We start from the raw sequence: 21201 nt of genomic DNA, 5'->3' as shown, positions 1-21201 counted from the left end.
ATGGTGTTGCCAGTAGACCTTATTCTGGAGGTGATGCAGCAGTTTTACTGCCCAAGGTAGAGACCAACAATTTAGGGAAAAGGTGGAAGGGAAACGGCTGCAAGGGTACCAGACTGGCACCCTTGGCTTCCTCCAGTGCTCTCATTTTAGAGAGATGGTTTCACTTGGAAGGTGTTACGTTCAAAAGGTAAACTCAGTATTTGGTTTTCATTAATGAAAGACTTGTAAGGTACCTTAAGTTACCTTAAGTACTGCTGTAGTGTGTTACAGCAAGCACTTGCTGGCGGAGTAAAATAAACACTTTGGGGGGGAGGGGTAGGACAGCCTCATTTTTCTTACCTGCCTAGACCATGGTGAGGTACACAGAGGTTCAGAGCTCTGGTAATGCTGTGTCAGGACCAGAGCAACAGGTAGAGACCAATAGGAAGATCTAATTAGCTGTTAGGTTAATTTGATTGCCTTTTCTTTTCCAAATGACCCCAAAGTTACCAGCTTGCTTTCTTCCATTTTTCCTCCCTATACACACCTGTGTATTGGGTCTCTGCTCTGTAACTAGAGCTGTAACAGAGGAGCATTATCATACCGTAAGTTTGGCTGTTTCTCCTGCTTCTGGCTTTGTTGCAGAGAAAGGCTTCTGTGGGTACTGCCCAGTGTTTACTTTTCATAAATATAACAGAAAGCTCTGTCTTTGGAACAGGAGTCACAAAGCAACCTGCTACTCATTGCTTGCTTTTTTGTGTGTGTGAATCATACACTGTACGAGCAAGTTAAAGTCTTTCAGATGATTCCAATATAGCACTATGAGTCCTTATCCCAGTAGCACTGCTTAGGCTTTTTCTTACTTATAGCAGCATCTTAAGCCATCTAACTTATCTAGCTGAGCTAACTGGTTATTTCATGTGATAAATGCTCATGTTTCAGGAAATAAAGACCAAGGAGTTCCCAAATGCCAGCTTCAGGTTATGATATTTGGGGCCAAGAACTTGCCCATGCTGAGATCTGCTGGAAAGCCAAACTCATTTATTAAAAGGTATGTATGAGACCTAACACTTCAAATAGAAAGTGCCACACGCATTCTGGTCAAATGTATGTATTAACATGTTTTCATCAGGAGACTGGCAGGTGAAAGTGGTGTTGTCCACACTCTCAGTCAGACTTCCTTGTAAATGTGACATTTGGGTGTCTGCACAACAGCAGCACTCACCAGGGCAGTGTGGGTCCCACCTGCTCTTTGGGTCCTGAATGGAACTTCAGAATTTACCAATGTCATTAAAATTTAGAGTTCACTGGTGTAAGTATCTGTTTTTACATATGAGGAGAAGAAAAATAAAAGTCCAAATCAAGATAGTATTTCTGTTCCTATTTTCAGCTGTGCCTTTGCAGAATTAAATATAGCTTTGGATACACTGAAAAGGAAACTTCTATCCTTTCTATTCTAGATATTTTATAAGAGGAGGGGCTGAGTTTTTCTTCAATGCACTGAGTAGTCTGTATGCAGGATCATTTTACTCTTCTGTCAGGCATCAGATGCCATTGGAAGTATCATACTGGGGTACACTGACAACATCTCATAAAGCTGTTTCACTGTCTTCAGTGAAATGGGTGAGCATTTCATCCTACTGAAAGGCAGGTTTCAGGCAGCATTGCATATCAGAAGGGGGAGCAAAGACTCCTTCAGCAGTCAGTGACAGCAAAGGAAAAGCAGACCAGAAAAGCCGACTTGCACTCATACTGAAGGCAGACAGGAAAAGGAGCAAGTCCCAAAATAAACACACTAGTACCATGTTCTACCTTGTACTTAAGCTGAACTTTTTTGCTATTTAAGGCAAACCAAAGGGCCCTAGTTGATTATTGCAAATGTTCCATTTTCTGGATAAGTCAGTAACCTTGCTGAACTCTCGTTGTTTTTGGGAAGTTGTCTTATCCTTCCAGACCAAGCAGAGGTAAAGCAAAAGTCTCCTGTCTTGAAGAAAGAAGCCTGTCCCCAGTGGAAGCACTTGTTTGTCTTTGATAGTGTGACCCCAGCTCAGCTACAGCAATCATGTCTACACTTGACTGTCTGGGACCAGTCAACTTTCAGCTCAAGCGATCATTTCCTAGGAGGAGCCAAGCTTGGTGCAAGTAAGTTATCACTAAAAATTGAAGGTAATTTGGGAAAAAGTTCGCTTAGTTTACATTCAAAATAATATTATTTACACTGTGCTATTTATTACCTGCTATCATGTGCCTACACTTACAGCCCCAGCCCCTGTCCTAAAGCAACTTGGCAGTCTTGGGCTTTGATCCTGCAAGAACCAATGCACATGTTTTAGTTCATGTCTGTGCAGAAGCTCAAGGCTGTCAGTAGGAATTTTCAGGAAAAGCCATTTGCTAGCATGGTAACTTTTAGAGTCAGAGCCTGGCCATGCTAAGATAGGCACAGAGAAGTTGGGTGGACTTAACTCATCTAGAGCTCCATATCTGTTTTTCAAGACTTGTTCCTTGAGTTGTTTTCTATGAAGTGGCTAATTTCAACTACTATCTCATCAAAAGGAAGCATGAGAACTAACTTCTAGTAGACTCCAGCCTTGCTTTTGTTTGTACTTATTATTTTACATCTACAAATTGGTCCAATCGGTGGGAGATAGAGAAACTTGCTCAGAAGAGGCTATTGCACATCTGAGTTTTGCGCTCTGTGACAGAAGAGCGAGCTTTCTCTCTCAAGACTGAGGAAATACCTGAGAAAGCCTCTGCTCACTGAAGAGGCCCATTTAACTGGTAGTTGAGTAGGGAAGCATTGTCACTTGAACACTGCTCAGTGGAGTCTCTCACCCCTGTCCTCCCAGAGAGTGAGTGCTTTGATTTCAGTATTTGAGATGAAAGGCTCAAAAAGACTGAGGATCAGTCACTTTGTTATGGTATCAACATGCACTTTAGAGTATTACCACTAGTAGTAACTCAATGCTGTGCAGGCTTCCTCGTGAACTTCTTTTGAGTGTGCTTCCCAGCATTTTCCTTTCTGCTAGAGTGGGAACTACCTGCTTCTGAGTGAAGACGACTAGCCAAGCCCTAAGCCCAGTAATGCATTAAAGTCACTGGAGATGAACCGAAGCAGTGGACTTAATAGCAGAATGGCATTATTAGTGTGCACACTTGCTCCTCTGCTTTTAGTCATACAACCAAAAACTTTTTCTTCGCTGTAGGCTGAGTTCTTCAGAGAGCGATCCTAGTTTAACAGGTCATAAATAATGCTTCAAAAGCATAGCTACAATTTATTGCAATTAATGCCTTGGGAGTTACAGAACAGCTGAAATTGCTGTAGAAGTGGGAGAAGCAGGGTGGTTATTACCTCGTCAGCTGGGCCGGAGGCTGGGTAAGGCCAAGTGAAAAGTAACTGTGACTTCTGCTTTCTTGCAGAGGAATTTTTTGACTCTACAGACCTTGTTTCTCAGTCTGTGGTCCAATGGCAGGAAGTGCTCTGCAGCCCAAACGTGTGGATGGACTTCACACTCATACTGCATTCAAATAAGGAAAACTTTAAATCATAAGAGATTACCACACAACAACTTTTCCTTTCCCACATGTGATGTTTTGTATTCTAGTGGCACATACCTTTCAGGGGGGAAAGGTACACTGCAACAGTACCTACTCCAGCTTTTTGGGAAGAGTTATCCATTTGACAGCATGTGATGTTCTGAGGGTTTTACTTCACCAAAAATTCAGGCTCTGTTATGTGTCTCTAGCCGGAGTATAAGGTTAGTATCGTTTCCTCAGGGGTGACTAACTCTATTTTAAATACATTATGCTGACAAGGCAACAGTAGCCAGATGATATGCAGTTTTCCATTTCTGGGCATAGCAGAACTGTAATTAATTTAATCACAGAGAGGAATACTTCTTAGAGAAAATACCTGTCACCTTAACGTTACATGCTTTCACTCTGAGCTTGACACTTTACACGTGTTCAGAGAGAACCAAGAACTAGCTTATCTTTAACTGCTTGCTGCAGATGGGTGTTGCTAACACCTCTGCTTCAGAACCATCTACAGTGCCACTATTATTTTGCATGACCCTAAAAAGCTTTGGCCTGTGGCTATATGCCTCTCAAGCATGCGCTGTATCATGGTGCTTAAAAACCAATTAAACATTAAGTTCTCCCTCAGTAGGAGTGTGGGGCGACAGCTAATAGAACAAGTGTAGCTGTAGGAAATTCATTGTTCTTATCAGTTGCCAATGTAAGACAGTATTAACAAGTCTGATGCATATAATATACAGCACAGGACAATAATTTAGCTAAGGTTATTTGTTCACGTGAACTGGTGGGGATGCAAGCTTAAGGCCCGGCTACTGCGTCAGTTCAATTTGCCCCAGATGTAGTGTCATGTTCAGCAAAACTTCAATATATACAACTGTAAGTAGTGCTGCTGTTACATACCTCTAAGTCATTACAGCAAGTATTCTCCTTTCTTCCTTTCCAGGTCAATGAGGCCTTTAAGGGCTTCAGAGTTAAAAGTCACAGGGATTCATATGCTCAGCTCAGGAACTAAAAGAGCAGTAGCACACCTTACACAAAATACACCCCACACAAGAAACACCTGAGTCCAAGTCCTTTGTTACTTTGCAGATCTTTTATTTAGATGTTTGCTGCTGCCAATAAAAAAAAAACCACACAAGATTCAAGTCAAGTATAAAGCAGCGTAGATGTTGTAAATGGAAGAGAAGAGCTGACAACATACTGTATCTCACTTTCTAACAGATTTTCAAGGAAAGGGGGAGATTATAGGGGAAGGAATGGTCACAGAAATGCTCTCCACTAGAGAGAATACAACTGTGATATAAACAAGCAGTCCCTTCATCTTTGGAGTCTGAAACTTTAAATCAAACATTTAAAAAAATTAGAAAATTTGTTAGAAAAATAGGTGCAGTAAAATTGTATATATTGGATCAGGTGTACATATAACAGTTTTCATTAAGTAAAAAAATGATCTTTACAAATAATCAGCTGCACTGTATCAGACTACAGTGTTGTTTAGACATTTTTACAGATGCAAGTCTTATTAAATCTGAAAAGTAACAAAATATACAGAGCAAAACTATTTCCCTTTAAACTAGTATTGCAATCCATGTACTGCAAGTTTTACACACACATATATATATAAATACTACACTATAACTGATCAGTAATGAAGCTGGAATGCAAACACAGTAGTGTATGAGATTCCAACAGAGTACTTGCCTAGCTTTTACTCGAGGAGGGTATCATTGTCTCTGAGCCATCACTGCAGTACTTCTCCAGCTGAGAGCAGCAACCAGAAAAAGCCTGACTTCTACGCTAAGTAGTTCTGAGGTGCTGTCAGTTCTTCTGTGTGCATGGTGGGGCTGGGGGACAGACAGGACCTGGGCATCAGGACCACAGGGAAAAACCCAGGGTTTACAGACAGACATGCATCTGTACACACACACATACAGGTGCTTGCAAATCCTGACTTCTACTCGGCTGTTGGAGACTATGCTGTAGCTAATAACACAAAGATATATGGCACAAAATTCACCCACAGTTGCTTATTTTTAGACCAAGCTGAATCCAGCATCTGCACAGGGCACATATCTTCAAATAGAAGCACGGCCTATGAAAATTTATCTTGCTTAAAGAGAGATGTGACTTAAGGCCTTTTGGCACTAAGCAAAGGCATGAGCAGCTTCCAGGATCAGTGGTTTGATGAGTTTTGAACTGTACCAAATTTAACAGAAGGTATGAAATAAAAGGGAGATTCAAACACCTCTGGGTTTAGAGAACATTTGTTAAGTGTCATACAGTGACCCCTCCTCAGGGAAGAAAACAAAACCCAACCACAATTTAAAAAAAAACACAAACAAAAACCCAAAACAAAACAAGAACACAGCTTTAAGATCTGCCTTTCCCACAGTCCCGCCTTCTTAGTACAAGCATCATTACATCGCCTCAAACTCATCAATTCTTTGCTTGGTGTTGCCTTGCCGGATCTGCCGCAGCGTCTTGTACTTGTCACGTCCCTGTCGCATGTTCTCTGAGTGGATGATGTCATTGTGGGTCCTCTTATTTTCATCTCTAGCCTGGGCCAGCTCATCTGTCAGTGCCTGCAACATAAAGAACATTAAGTTTCAGCTCATAGCAGTAATATTCTTTGGTGAGAGCTGACAGTTGTCAGATGACTGGACCCAGTGATATGGGTACAACATATGTTTTCCATAAACAGTATGGATAATGTAAGTAATCTCAAAGCCTGAGCAATGACAGTAATCTTTATATACCTTGTCTTTAATTCAAACTGCCTATAAGAACTGTAAATGAAGAGAAACTATCATGCGTTGTGTGCTTAACCAAGTGGTTAAATTATCTATTTTCCAGGAATGATTATTTCAATTACTCTGCCTCATCCAAACATTGTCTTACCCTCAGTTGCATCTGTACACGTTCATTCTTTTCTGCTTCAGTAATGCGTTTCTCCTCGTTACGGTCATTCCTGATCCCCTCACTGGAGAACTCTGCACTGTAGGCAGAGTACTCGGATCCTTCATCTTGCAAGTTATCGTGGACATGGTAGTTCAGTGGCTCGTAGACAGGTGGTGGAGGTGGAGGTGGAGCAGTCATTACAAGGTGTAGCTCCTCCTTTGTCTTTACCAGATCCTCCTGGGCTTCCTTGGCCTTTGGGCAGAGTGAAAAATATTGTAAATGCATTTCTTGCTTTAAACCAGCTTAATGAACGCTTTAATGCTTATATTCCCAGTTTTTTCAATTTACTGTGAAAAGCAGGAAAGAGGGAATTAAATCCCTGCAGCTGACAGTACTGTGTTACAGTCTTACACAGAACAATCTTTTTTTTTTTTTTTTGGCTGGTGATGCTATCATCATCCACTGTGTAATGTGCAGGGGATCAGAACAAAAAATCTTCTTCCAACAAAACAGTCTAGGAAAATTAGTTCTGTGGAAAGCTACAGTTACCTTTATCCCGTTCTCCCCATTTGAAGAGCTGTAGACTGTAGATATGGGTTCCACACAGCAAGAACTTAGGTTCCCGGGTTGGCATTTTTAATGCAGTTACACACTAGGCAGTCAGCTTTCTCACCACTTCTGTGGTTCCGCCCTCCCACACGGTCTGCAGTGCCAGTTAGAGGGCACCAGGAGCACCAGGCCCTCCAAGCCTTGCACGGTTTACTTTTGGGTTCAGTGCATCAAATTATTAAACTCTCCTGACCCAGGTACTAGGAAGCCACTGACAACAGCACACTCTGCTCAAGACTGGCAAGTGTTGTGCTGAAGCTCCACACTTGAGAGCAACATTGTAAAGCAGATACTCACTCTGATTTGCCACTCTTCAACCTCACTCTCTTTACGCCTCCTTGCCTCTTCAAGAAGCGCAATCTTGGCTGTATACTCTGCAAGCTCTGTAGCCTGTTGAATAGTAGAACTAGAATTCTAAGAACTCTTAAACAAACGAACAAAAAAATCAAACAACAACAAAACACTGCTGACTGAGAAAAGACGCAAGTGTTACACTGCAATAAAGGCTGAACCGGAAATTATGAACAAAACAGTAGATTGCTCACGATAGAAACCAGCGTCACACTAATGCTACGACATGGTCTAGTACTTCACTGCACCATATTTTTCCCCAGAAACAAGTTGTTGCCTTACTCATAGTAACATGCCTCTATACCTTATCCTCAAAATGACTGGGTCTTACCAGCTGTTCCTGGCTCTTCATCTGGTCCATAGTTTGTCTCTCCAGCTCTTCCTTGGCCTGCAGAGCAGCCAAACGATCAGCTTCCAAGCGTTCTGCTTCCTCCTGGGCTCGTTTCCTTTCCTCCTCCAGCTGAATGGCTCTTTGGATCTGAGCTGAGAGCTCTAGAAAAAGATGGATCAATGTGGTTGGTCCACAAGCCTGGTCAAAGTGAAGGGACTACAGACAGTCTCTTAGGTAACTGCAGAAATCATGACACTTTACTCCAGCTTGCAATATCCCTTCACTGTGCACCTCAAAGTAATATTTTGCATAATGCTTCAATTAACTGAATTCAGAAGTAGTCAACTGCACATTATAATTAAAACTTCTGAAAGAAACTTGCACTGAAGTCTGTAGCACTGACACAATCCTGCTGCCTTTCACTGACAGTTTACTGCAAGGACCTGATGTTGCAGTCTCAAATCTGCTCATGTACATTGAAACAGAAGCCTCTGTTTCACTGGGAAGACTTGTTCCCAAAGTACTTTTTTCTGTTAGGAGTTAAGTAAAAAGTACTTGAAAGCTGAACAGCTCTCTGCTGGAAGAGGCTGTACTACTTAAACCATCTTGGCAACAGGGGAAAACAGAGTTCATGCCTTCCAGTTCCTAAATACAATCAGCAGATATTATGCTACTTTCATACTTTGGATGATCTTGGCAGTATGAGCACATGTGTATATTTATCCATAAAGGCAGATATTGGCAAGCCTTGCCAAGAGATCCCAGTGTCACCAGATCCAGGCTAGGTGTAGGCAGCAACCCGTGTAACAGTTCCGTGGAGCAGAATACACATGGTCTGGCCAGCCAGTACAAGTACTTCACCTTTCTCTGCTTTCTGAGTCTTCATCTCATACTCTTGTAGCCTCACCAGCAGCTCCTCCTTCTCCCTCAACATTTGCTCTTTCTCCTTCTCAATTGTCTCCCTCTTCTTCTTTTCATTTTCTAGTTGTTGCCTGTTAGAAACAGATTTCATACTTGAAGCTCATGTCAGACCTAAGCTACAGCCAGGCAAGAAAGTTGGCTGGGCAGCTCTCCAGGCAGCTCAGTGGGAAGTGACAGCCACAAAGCAAGAACCAGAAGACAGAAATACCTATCGCCTGCTCCTTCACCACGTCAAAAGTTTTGCTCAGTTTCGGATATCACATTTCATAAAAACATTTCTATTATTCTTGCCTGCTGCAGAAATTTAGAATGCCAAATAGCTACTAGACGCAGAGAGAGAAAGCCAGGACTCTGTACTGCACAGCAGAGATCTAACTTTGTTACTTCCGTCATGGGAAATTCAAGGTGGTGTAAAAACACGAGCACTGAGGGAATGAAGACAAACAAGCCACAAATACAGGAGAAAAGCAACATTATTTCTTGAATCATGAGCAACCTGCAGCCAGTGGTAGAAGACCAGTGGGATTGCTTATCCTTTTCCCTTGCCTGTGAAAGGTCTCCCAGTCCCCTCTTCTCTCTTCACGCATGCTCCCTGTGAAGGTTTCCCCCTTACTCCCAGCCACCCCATGGTGCAAGAGATAAATGAGGTCCTAACACTCCAGAGTCAGGAGAACCCCCCTTCAGGTGTGTGCCCCACACAGGAGCCCACTGTGCCCTCACCTCCACATCTCCCTGCAGCTCTCAAGACTGCCACCAGGACAGCAGACTACAGGGTCACAGGTCCAAGCAAGAACAGTAACGCTCACAGTCCAGCTGCAGGATAGCCCGAGCTCAGCCCCATAAGCCAGAGCTCCAGGGCCACACGTGCCTCAGCTCGCAGCCTTGCTTGAGTGAAACCCACGTCACTGACCGCTGCCCTGCACGTACAGCTGCTGGTTGAACCCTGGCAGTTTGGTGTCGTTTATCTCTGCCGCTTCATCTCCGCTGTCCGTGTCCAAGCTCACCTTTCCAGTTGTTTCTGGTGCTTTTCCTCCCGGGCCTGGGCTTTCATCTGCTGCACCTCGATGGTGTCGGGCTTCCTGCGCCGCATGTACAGCTCGTGGTTACCCATGCAGAGCTGCAGGATCCTCTTGTTAATTCTCAGACGAGGGGCGTAAAACACAAAGTCCTAGAAGACAGGCACCACACAGTCAGGTTTCCAAGCATGCTAACTGCTAACAGATCATCTCGCCCCTAGTTTCACTGTAACCAAGACATACACACAGGCCACTTAAATATAGCAGCAGGGGCTGCCAATATCATCTGAAGCCAAAACAGTTGTTACTTATATTCTCCAGTTAAACTCTACAAAGAATTGACAAGTTACTCTTTTATTAAAAGTATCTTTTAGAGAAAATTAACAGTCTCCATTTAAAGGAGACTGCAGAGTTTGGAAATGCTGCAGAAGATTCTGGGTTGCAGGTAACCATCTGGGCAACTCGTAGACCTCTAGGACTAAGTAATTAATTTTTCAACTTGCATGGGCTTGTGACTGAAAGATAAAGCATGAATGTATGGCAGACTATTAAAGTAACTTTGTAGAATTCTCTGATCTATTTAAATCAATATTCAAGGCATCATCTGTGTTTTTTCAGAGAAAGAAGAAACACCTTCCAGTATCATTCTTTCCTCTCCGTGGCATTTCCTAGGCCATTAAAAGTGTCAAATGAAAGCTCCGCCCCCCCCCCCCCCGCCTTGAACCACCAAACATAGGGGCTATTTGGAATATTGGGTCGCAGGCAGTAAAGAAAACAAAAGATATTCTAAAATTTCTGGTTCAGCAAAAAGAACCCCAGCTTTCTTCTTATAACCAGGCTTTTACAGAAACTACACACCAGACTGGATCTTCTAGAAGTAGATCTGCTAAGAAGGGGATACCGAGGACCAAGTTCATTGCCTGCCTGGTGATTTTTCCTGAGTCCACAACCACACGTGTTTACAGTGTAGTCTGAACTTACACAGTGAGCAAACTGCAACTTTGTGCCTTTTTTGCGGACTGTGATATGAGCCGTAGGCAAGCTGCCACCATAAACCAGTACCCATTCCTTACACTCACTCTCCTATGGACCACCTCACTTAGGAAGAGGTGGAAGTGAGAAGGGGCACACAGGCTCTACACTTGCATGGCAGCAGAGATAATTTTTTTAAACGGCCTGAGGTCAGAAGCACAAGCTGTGGCCATCTCTGGGGAAACCAGAAGTCACACTAGGAGCGATGAAAAGCTCTCCATGTACTGTTAAGATGAACATGAAAATGCTGAGAAAGCCTCGTTTTCTTCAAGGTGTTTTCCCAATTCCCATACTGACCACAAACAAGGCTGTCAGCGCAGCAAGTCGTGTTCCCCCACCAAATCATGCCAGAGCCGTTCTGAGCTGCACAGGTCCGACACTGCTAACTGTACCTGTTCATCTGACCTCCTGCTTCTGACAAGTAATTTTAAAAACATTTTGTGTAAATTGTGATAAACAGGTCCTATCCTGAGGCAAGTTCATTCACATGGAAGTATATACCGAAGGCATGGACTGTGGTTGCATTTCTCATTTAAGGCCATAACATTCACATGAAAACACAAAAGAATCCCCTTTTCTTTTCTAATCCCCACCTTCCCCCTGGTCTCACACAACTGGGAGCTTCACAGCTCGATATTTTAAAGGTCATGTGCTGAAGATGTTGGAGTATGTAGGCAGAAAGGCCTAAAAACCTGAAAAGTTTATTCTGGCCAAGGTGCCACAGGACTCTACCCATTGCATTAGTGTCCATTTAAACACAGACACGTAGAATCCTCCAAATTAAAGGGCAACTTGCAATCGCATCTTGGGTGGACTGAATGTTTTGCAGTAGTTATAACACTTGCCTTTTAAAAAGGAGACACAAGCACATGAAAAGACCCAGACAACTTCCTGAATGCTCAGAATTAGCACCCAGATAAATTCTTCTTTCAGGCACAACATGAAACAGACCACCACCCAGAGGGACAAGGACAACTGACACAGAGACAGGAAACATCACTGAGTTTTTCAATGTTAACACCTTTCTGTGTCATCCTCTTGCAAGTCTCCCATTTCAAATTCAGTCAGATTTACTGTTGGGAATGGGATGGAAAGCTGTGATCCATAAACAGGAGATTGATATTTCATAATGTGTACAACATATCCAAGAGGCTCTTCTACTATTGAGAAAAGCATGCCTGACAGACCAGCTTTCCGTCTCTGAGGAGTTTTGCTGGCTTTCACTAACATGACAGAAAGAAACTCTTCTCCCCACCAAACCCCAGGCTGTTATCTGCAACACACTGTGCATCAGCACACTGTGCACCAGCATCCTTTAAATTACTGGGAGGACCTTTTCCTGTTAAAGAGATTTATAAGCAATCACCCTTTGCCAAATCCAAACTGCTTATTATTTCTCAGGGCTGTATTTACCCACCAAGGCCAAGTACTGGGGTGGGGGAAGAGAAGATGAGGCCCTTCTCAACTATTCCAATAGTTTCACAAGACTGACAGAATGAGATCCACCTATACCAGTTATTCCACTATGCTCTCAACAGGTCAAAGTAAGTTGCTAGTTCTTCGCTAAAATAACTGAAAACATGTTTGTAAGTATTGAAAAGCAACATTCACAGGTAGCTACATTTCAGTTCTCCACAGAAATCACATCTCTGCCATTTATCCCAGTATTCAAGAAGTTCCATGAACGCCATGGTCCTTAACTCACTTTTACTCTTTCAGTAGCGTAGAAGTGAGCATTAAGATGCAAAACCATATGTATCTATGTGGTTTTGCAGTAGCATTAGGATGATTTTTGTGGGGCGTTTTTTTTTTTTTTAATGGACAAAAAAAAGTTACCTACCAGCTTCCAGGCACTGAGAGAAATGGGGAGAGGACTGGTCTCAGCATAATCTGGCTACACAAAGACTCACAGAACTAGCAAAGAATCTCAGATTTAAGCATAGGGCTACCTAGTTTTCTAGGAAAAAGGAAAAAAAAAAAAAAAAAAAAGACACTGCAGTTGTCAAATCCTTGTCTTTCTGTATGTTAGATACTGGCACAAACCCTTTACTTATACTGCACAGAAAAGCAGACAACTCTAAATACACCTTAAATACTGAGACTCATTTTGCATCTGATGTCTGCAGCTTTCTCCTGTCCAAAGACTACTTTATTTTGAGATGAAACAGTATAAGTTGTTCATATGCAGTATCCAGGAATATATTCTAGTTATACTTACTGGTGCCTTCTTGTCAATAGGCTTTATAACAAACTTCTTGTCATTGAAAGAGATATTTCTGATTTCGCTCCAGGGGAACCCAATCTTTGGAGTCAGTCTGGAAAGAAGAGAAATAGTTTTAAGACATGATGCAATTAACTTTTTTCCCGCCACATTGCTTCTAACACACAGACTCAGTGGGACACAACACTTCCAACTCCCAACAGAGAGAAGACAGTAGCTGAACCAAAACCCCACAGCAGGAAAAGAAGCCCAGTCACCTCCCTTATAGAGTCTCGTCTCATTCTGGTCAGCCACCCTACTGACCTGTGACTACGCAATAGGGATGGTCTCTACTGAAGCCACACACTCAGCTTTACCAAACTGCTACTTTAAGTTCATTTCTTTTAAATCAGGGCCTGAAATCTGCAACATGCAGACTTTAGGCATATGGGCTGTGCTTCCTGGGAGCTCCTCATACATCAAGGGAGGCGTAAGCCGAAGTAACTCAGCTGCTCCACCCACCTTCTAGCACCCACAAAAAGTCTACCCTGCTGTGTTACAGCTAGCCCAGCTACCTCCATCCTGCCTTCCCTTCGAAAGTACTGGGCAGGCACAAACACAACTGACAGAAGCAGATTTCTTGTCTTTTGTTTCCTCCTCTTGTTATTATCTAACCCATCCAATACATGTGTGTCTGGCATACGCTGAAGTGCCAACAATTATTTCTAGCAGATATTTGAAGACATGAGTATATAATGTTCAGCACTGAGAGAAACGTCTATCATCACTGAACCACTTGAGCTCTGTAAGAATCCTTTCTATGGAGCTCATTGGTTAAGGAAAAAAGCTGACAATTTTGGAGAAATTTGACTCATCACAGAGATGGAAAGCTACTACATAGCTATTTCATTGGGCCCAAGCACACAAAAAAACCCAAACCTGCCTCATTTAAAATCGGACATCAAGAATAAAATACATCCTCTTCAGAGCTTACCATTCCCTAACCTTTAACTTAACTGCAAGGTTATGCAACACTGTATGTAACATTAAGAACTGTAAAGAAAATTATTTGATTAGACTACAATTAACTAATTACTCCAGTCTCAGTCATATTAAGTGTTTCAACCCTAGACAATACAGTATGGCAGACAACTAAAATAATTCACTTATTAGTAAGTTCTATTGCAGATTCACCTCTTTAATGCAGAAAAAAAAAAGCTTGAAAACACCTAGAACTGTGACACTGACATAAAATGCAGTATAGAGGCTCACACCCCTATAGCATGGTCTCATTTTCCTCAGGCTGAACTTCAACAATGAATCTTTGCTTTTTCACCTTTGCCCCAGTCCCCAAATTTTGCACATACAAACCAGAGGTGAGGTACACATTACTATTTTCTTAGCCCCCATATCTGCTCAAAAGACTTAATTACATAGTAGCAAGAACTACAGTAGAAATAAGCAGTTTATTCCAGCACTGTATTTGTTTTGCAAATGCTCTTGATAGCTCTTTGCAGTCCAGGGCTATATTCTGTCTGCTTCTGCAGCTTGAAAAACCTGTTTGTGTGACCATGGTTACATAGCAAGACTAGTCATTCAAGACTAAAGTATTACATGAGCGAAACTACTTTTCTTTCAAGTGACACTCCTTGCTTTCTGGGTGACAGCACATATTAGCATTGCAGAAGAGACTGCATTTCTCTTTGCCATCTTAACAGAAGCTCCAGAGAGTTCCAATTAATACTTGGGTTGCATTCAAAGCTTTTTGGAGGCAAAGACGTAGGACAGGTGAAATCCCTTCTGTATTACAATGGTAGTCTGTTATAGATTAGTGACATGAAACCAATACTTGGACGGGGGGCAGGGACACAATGACCAAACAACAGAAAAGTCTAGACCAATCCTTTATCTAAAAAAATGTCAGTTTTAACTTCCCTTCAATCCTTCAGTTGTGAAGTATTAGAAGAGACTTAGCAGGCTTAGACACAGCTGTTCTCACCTTCCTTTTGTGTTTATTTATAGACGTAGTCTATCATTTCCCACCTCTTATCCCATTAATAAAGGTTCTGCCTTTACCAAAAGGGCTGATTAAAACTATGCATACCTCAGCGAGACCTCATTTCATTCCTTGCTCCCAGTAACTATCTAGGTTAACGCTTCCCTGGATTCTGAGTGTTACCCAGCTTTGGGTTTGTGGCTATTTGTCTTTTTTCAAACCCAGGTAGTTGTATGCACATCTGCCATTAACTTCAGTATAAGAACAGCCTTAGATATCCAAACACTCTGCAGCTATGTTAGCCTCTTGAGGTTCTCGTATTGTACCCACTGCTGGCATAACTGGCACCTCAGTCAAGGAAAAGCTTGGTAAACTCCTTAGTTCAGGGTTCAGCTCTACAACTGTGCACTGTTTACCAGGTGGCATTGTACAACTGACATCTCTTTTTATATGTAGGAAGCATTAGCATGTAAGGCTACAAAGGTCAGGAAAGTCAAGAAAGCATAAATGATGTGAAAGCTCATTTCCTAGCACAGCTTCACCTACTGATCCAGAACAGAAACAGGAGCAAGCTCTAAACTTTGCCCTGATACTGTAAATGAGAAATGCCCCTTGGTTCCCACAGCAGCCCTCGCTCTGTGAGATCAGAGGTGAAAACAAAGGCCTTACTTATCATCCTTTTCATAGATGTTGAGTCCCAAGGCATCAACCCCCAGCCAAAGGTCAGTTCCTTTCTTATTCTTGATTTCAAAATAGTTGATTCCGTACATCTCCAGGTCTTGAGCAATCTTCAGGTATTCCAGCATGGCATTCTCTCTGGTTGAGACAGGAAGCAAAGCAGATGTCAGCCCCCCGTTTATCTGACTATTTCAGGAAGCACAAAACCCTTGGAAGAAACACATAACTCCTCCTAAACCCACACATCAAACAGGAGTTAAAAACTGAATGGGATTCACTTTAGAAGTTATGATATTACACCTATGAAAACACACACACACACATTTACCAAACCTTAGTATTTCTGGACAGAAAATTAGCCACATTCATCTCTTTCAGCATTCATCCTCGTCTCAAGATACAATAGGAAAGGTACAGGATCTGAACCTTCTGCACCTGCCAGTGCAAATGCTTCAAGGTTAGACATACACCTTCACTTTTTTCCCCACTCAAAGTCATCACTGATACACTGTACATGGGTCCAGGATCTTCAGAAAGCCATCCCAGACACTTTTCAGCACCACTGCAAATATCCTACCAAGTTTTACTATGTGATTCAATGCTGGTCCAGAAAATATACACCAAGAGTTCCCTACACAGGCGACTCTTGGGAGTCTTATTTCAAAATCACGTTGTGGAACTGCAAGCTTAAGGTAATGAACCAGCAACGAAATGACCAGCCTAAGGAGCAATACAAAACACTTACTTGAGCATGCCACTGTGTTCAGCATGCCACACCTGGATCCGTTCTTCCCACTGCTCTCTGGAGAGTTTATGCTGGTCCATCACCCTATACAAAGAAAGGCAAATTAGCAAAATTGGCTTTATGTTCTGCCGTATCCATTGATGCCGAGTTTTGCTATAGTCTTACTGAAATATTAGTCCCACCCGTGAAGTCTTACTGAAATTAAAAGGAAGATCCTACTCAGCCCAAAGTCTGTGAATCAGAGCATTACAGAATGAACAAAAACCTTCTGCAAAGCCATTGTGGTCACCGACCAGAGACATGAGAGGCATAAGTAGAACACTTAAAAAAAACAACAAAAAAACCCCCAAAAAAACCCCCACGCCGACAAAAAATCACATATACTCTGTAGACACCAGCAGGTTAAAGCAAAGCAAAAGCTGGTGTCATTCCTGGAATTAGACACTGCTGCAGAGTGTCATCAGGACGCATAAACAGAAGCCATTTCTCTGGTAACAGAGACTTACCCTGTACAGGGGACTACGTAACCTCAAGACATGCTTTCCAGATACAAGCTTTTTAGGACTACAAGGACACACAACCCAGCCTTCTCCAGGGATGACATATCTAGACTGAACGCTGCTCTTTTCTTAAAGAGGAGACATTCATACTGCCAGTTACCAGCATGGCAGCAATGTTCAGGAAAGAAAAGCTGAATTCAAAAGTATACTTCCTCTCCCTAACCAACTCAAGGAGAGAGTATAAAAACATACTCTAATATGACAGAAAGAAAAAAATGAAGGAAAAAACTCAAATGCATGCAGTTCAATCGAAAAAACCAAACATGCTTTTAATGAAGCTCTTTATATTTAACTAGGATGCAAATTCTTGACTTTAAAAAGAAAGCCAAACAACAAAAAAACCACCCTAAATAAAATGGGAGACTGTATCGACCAACTCCTTCACCTTTGGGGAATCAGGCGCTCTGAATTGAGGTATCCAGGCTTGTGCACATCTTTGCTGTAATCTCCAAATTTGGCCTGCACAGCATAGGAGCCAAGAAGTACTGCTGTTTCAGGAGGACAGTAGATCTCATCGCTGAGGATCCCTTCCTTCACCTGCAGGAAGAAGAGCTTCTGTGTGATGTCCTGGATCAGCTCTTCAGGTACATCCTCTGGGAAGAACTTGGCACGGAATTTGAACTGGAGGGGATTCTCCTTTCTGATTTCTTGAGCGGAAACCTGAGGACAGAGGTGACAGCACAACTAAGCAGGGTTGCAAACAACAGAATACACTGCTTTTACTCAGAAAAAAGGATTAGGGGCATTTGCCTTCAGAGGCGAGTGACTGGCAACTCATTACTGGAATGCCTTAATTCTGGCTGCTTACTGGTATGAGAATACAGGGGAAATGCGTTACGTTTTCCAAAGCAGCCAGTGAAATTTTTTTTTGCACAGCAAACCTTGGTCACTGGAGAATGATTTTCCATGCTGTACGAGATGGCAAACCCATCCAAGTATTGTATTCATTTGAGAGAACAGCCCCCTGTCGTTAAACAGGTAAGTCACCAGCTGCCCCATCAAGAAAAACAGTTCATAGCCTTGCAAGAAATGCAAGTCCACAAAAAAGAGCACATCAGAGGCATCAGTGCTCTGTTACAACTGCCCAGCTTTGAACTGACTTATCTTTCCGATTAGTGCAACAACTGATCCTGCACAAGCAGAGACTAAAACCCTCACTAACCATGATGTTCTTCCAGTCACAGCAAGAATAGCTGCTTCTACTCAACAAAGTACAAGATCAAGCTGCTGTTGTACATCTGATAAATGCTATAAAGCTTTCTACAATTCACACGGAGAGAAAGGGCAAACTTCCACCATACCACACCTCATGCAAACAGTTCCCATGAAGGTCAAGCTCTCTCTAAAAATAATCCTGGAGTTATGAGAATTAAGGAACAGTCAACAACAGGCACAAAGTTTACAAAGCTGCAGCAAATAATACACCAGAAATCATCTAAGCTTTAACCTTTGTTCAGCAATTAGCCCAAAGTCTGTTACCTTTTTATCAAGCTTCAGCCAAGTCTGGAATCCTTTGTTGTCCACATACTGAAGACCAAAGTACCACACTTCTCGCAGACCTATGGTTTTAACCACCTGAAACAGAAAGGTCAAATAAAGAAGTTATTGCAGGTAACGGTTCACTTGAAGTCACAGTATCCTCTCAAGTCCCACATCACCTGCGGGTGCAGGAAACAGCCTAAACCTCTCATCTGGCATCTCTTAATTTCATCTTGTTGACAAAGACATATAGCTGCCATAGTAGATGACAGCAATGGCATAGGCTAAGCTACTTGTCCCTCCCAGTTCCTAGAAGACAATTCTGGGGAAACCAGTAGACACAAACAGGGCAAGCGACAGACCACCAACTGCAGATTTGAGACAGACAATGCTTTTAGGATACTTAATTAGTTTTGGCTGTAGTTTCCCGCAATTTTTCTTACTGGTGAGCTAGAGGCCAGCAGTCTGTAGCTTGGAAGCAAAAGCTTTCTGGGGCTGGTAAGGGAGATAGGGAAAAATGCACCACTCTGATTAGCACTCTGTGAAGTACTGTTTGTGTGATGTTGACTAACGGGCAATCTGTAAGGTTTAGTGATATAAGCAGACCACAAAAATTGCATAGTAGTGTGAAAAATGTCACTAAGCAAATATAACTTTTAAAGATAAAGAGATCAGTGCCTACTAGTTGAGGAAGTGGGATAGCTTCATAGCTAGACATTGTGGGGTGTATTCAGTAGGCTACAGTTTATATGCTCTACTTCAGCAGGGCCGTAAGTAACTAGTTACAACTACAGTTTATGTTAAAAAAAACCCCACAGCCCAACAAACAAAAAACCCCAAACTCCACAACTTTTTTTTTTAAAGGAGATGGGGTCTGAAAGTACTTCAGCCTTTACTTGACTACAATTCCTTTTCCCTCCTCCCCCAAAGTGGCTTGTTTCACCACAGAACAGACAAGTTTTCCAACAGCTAGATGTATTTTTAGAAGGGTCTGAACCAGGCTTTACTCAATCTAGCAGAAAAGCAGGGGTATGCTGAGCATAGTGCTTCCTGTTGCACAAAAAAAGTGTTGCAACTTTGTTAAAATAGAGTTGCATAAATCAAGCAGTTATCTGGTCATTATCTCTGAATGCCTCTTACAACAGAAAAAGTACTTTTTCTGTAAATCAAGTCAGAAAGCTTGCAAAAGTTCTGACCCCTCAAGTTCTTCCCAAAACCTAAAGGCAAGGAAGGAGAAAGTACTAAGCTAAACTTCATAATTTGACTATTTGAGTTCCAATACAAAGATTAAAGATGTTGACGTTTTATTCTGAATTCTGGGAAATGGGTTGTAGACTTCCTCCATAGCAAAACACGGAACAGCTAAGAACCAAGGCACCAAATTCAAGATGGGAGATGCCTCCCCCACCCGCAAATGCATGAAATGCAGAAGCTAATCTTAAATCTGCCTGTTCCACCCAGAAATGCATTCGCTCCCAGAAACTGCCAGCTCGCCTCCATCTGAATTTCTTCTCCTTGTAGTCGGGATGGCACACGACTGCCTGGGAGGTACTCCAGCCAGCTGCAGAGCTGCTGCGTTGGTTCCCAGGACACTTCGGACCATTGTGGGGTAAACTCTGCACAGGTCGGGCCTGAGTGGAGCTGAACTCTATAGTCACAGGTTTCCACTATTTTTCCCTTTCTATAAAAAAAGTGAGCTATATTCCACCTTATGTGCAGGACACACACTAGCAAAGCCTAAAGCACAAGGGCACTGCCAGAGTAGTTTTGCTAGCTGACAGCCAGGTCGCCTTGTGGTTTTTAAAAATAGCCTGCTTCTTCAAACGCCCTTCCCCCTCTACAGTGCTTCTACAGTTCAAGTTGGGCCACTCCCCATACCTGCAAAAACCTGTTGCCTTCATATGCTTTATCTGAGTGTAAACTCCATCCAAGATAAGGGCCTAGCAAAAGGCTTGCACAGCAGAAGCAAAGAGAGGATGTCAGAACAGCTGCAGCTGAACATACAGTCTTTACCTTCCCTGTTTTTGTGCTGCACACTTCCACCTTAGTCTTCTCTTGATATGCAGAAATGCACTCCAACAAGGAACGGACTACAGATAAGAATTTCCAGTCACAGGTTTTAAACCTGAGCCATAGGATGTAAGGAGCAAATCTTCATGAGGTGATAATTTATTCCAACTGTGCAATAAGTGCTGCAACAAAAGTCTTCAGAAATCTAGAACTACCTAGACAGCAAGCTAGAATTATCTTGGACCTGAAGCATCCTGCCATTTTCCATGTTCTCAGGATTTTGTGCTTCTCTGCTGGAGGTCAAGAAAGTAGTTTCTTCTGCCAGACAGATGACCCTAACTCTTAACAGATGTAAATGTTAGGGAATACATGGAGGACAAAAAAGTCCTCATTGAATCCTTGCCATAAGGAACATAGGAAAGGACATATTCGTACTGTCTGGTCTAAGGCACTGCTTTTAAAAAACTGGGATGTGGATTTTTGTACTCTTAGACACAAAACCAGAGTTCTCTCTTTTGGGTTAACATGGAAGGGGCTGAGGAAAAAGTCATCCCGATGCAAGGGTAATCAGTAGTGAATGAAAGGTCAAACACCAAATGGTGGTTCCATAAAAATGCAGGTTTTGCATGCACTTCACCAAAGTTCCACTCAACAAGTACTCAATGTTTATCCCACATCAGTAATAACCAAAAGGAATCCAATTTAATACTCAACACAATTTGTAGTACTCTATTTTGTACTGTGAAGTTCTGCAGCGATTATAATTTGATTTCCTCCTTTCATTCCCTCCAAGAACTCACTAATAATTTTTTTGTTTGTTTGTTGGCGTTTGGGGTTTTGGGGGGGGGGGGTGGGGGGGTTG

The 21201-nt window shown here is 42.4% G+C and overlaps 2 protein-coding genes across 3 annotated transcripts in view; one reads left to right on the top strand and one right to left on the bottom strand.

The window, feature by feature from the left end:
- The window catches only part of SYTL3 (synaptotagmin like 3), a 38401-nt gene extending 28953 nt beyond the window's left edge, over nt 1–9448 (top strand). The window contains exons 14-16 of one of the 2 annotated variants that reach the window (XM_055809969.1): nt 922–1030; nt 1916–2121; nt 8688–9448. In XM_055809969.1, coding sequence (XP_055665944.1) covers nt 922–1030; nt 1916–2121; nt 8688–8701 — 329 coding nt within the window. In that variant the 3' untranslated portion in view covers nt 8702–9448. Of the gene's footprint in view, nt 1–921; nt 1031–1915; nt 2122–3396; nt 3546–8687 lie in introns of those variants that run through there. The other variant, XM_013304980.3, reaches the window with a different exon arrangement.
- Nucleotides 4529–21201, bottom strand: part of EZR (ezrin) — a 36033-nt gene continuing 19360 nt past the window's right edge. The window contains exons 3-13 of the mRNA XM_055809970.1: nt 18330–18425; nt 17236–17510; nt 16291–16374; nt 15537–15683; nt 12890–12986; nt 9628–9791; nt 8564–8694; nt 7703–7863; nt 7318–7410; nt 6412–6663; nt 4529–6095 (exon numbers count right to left, since the gene is read on the bottom strand). Of these exons, the coding sequence (XP_055665945.1) occupies nt 5931–6095; nt 6412–6663; nt 7318–7410; nt 7703–7863; nt 8564–8694; nt 9628–9791; nt 12890–12986; nt 15537–15683; nt 16291–16374; nt 17236–17510; nt 18330–18425 (1665 nt within the window). The 3' untranslated portion in view covers nt 4529–5930. The remainder of the gene's footprint in view (nt 6096–6411; nt 6664–7317; nt 7411–7702; nt 7864–8563; nt 8695–9627; nt 9792–12889; nt 12987–15536; nt 15684–16290; nt 16375–17235; nt 17511–18329; nt 18426–21201) is intronic.

The sequence above is a fragment of the Falco peregrinus genome, chromosome 7 (assembly GCF_023634155.1).
Source record: "Falco peregrinus isolate bFalPer1 chromosome 7, bFalPer1.pri, whole genome shotgun sequence".
Lineage (NCBI taxonomy): Eukaryota > Metazoa > Chordata > Aves > Falconiformes > Falconidae > Falco > Falco peregrinus.
This window is presented reverse-complemented; position numbering and strand designations above follow the sequence as displayed.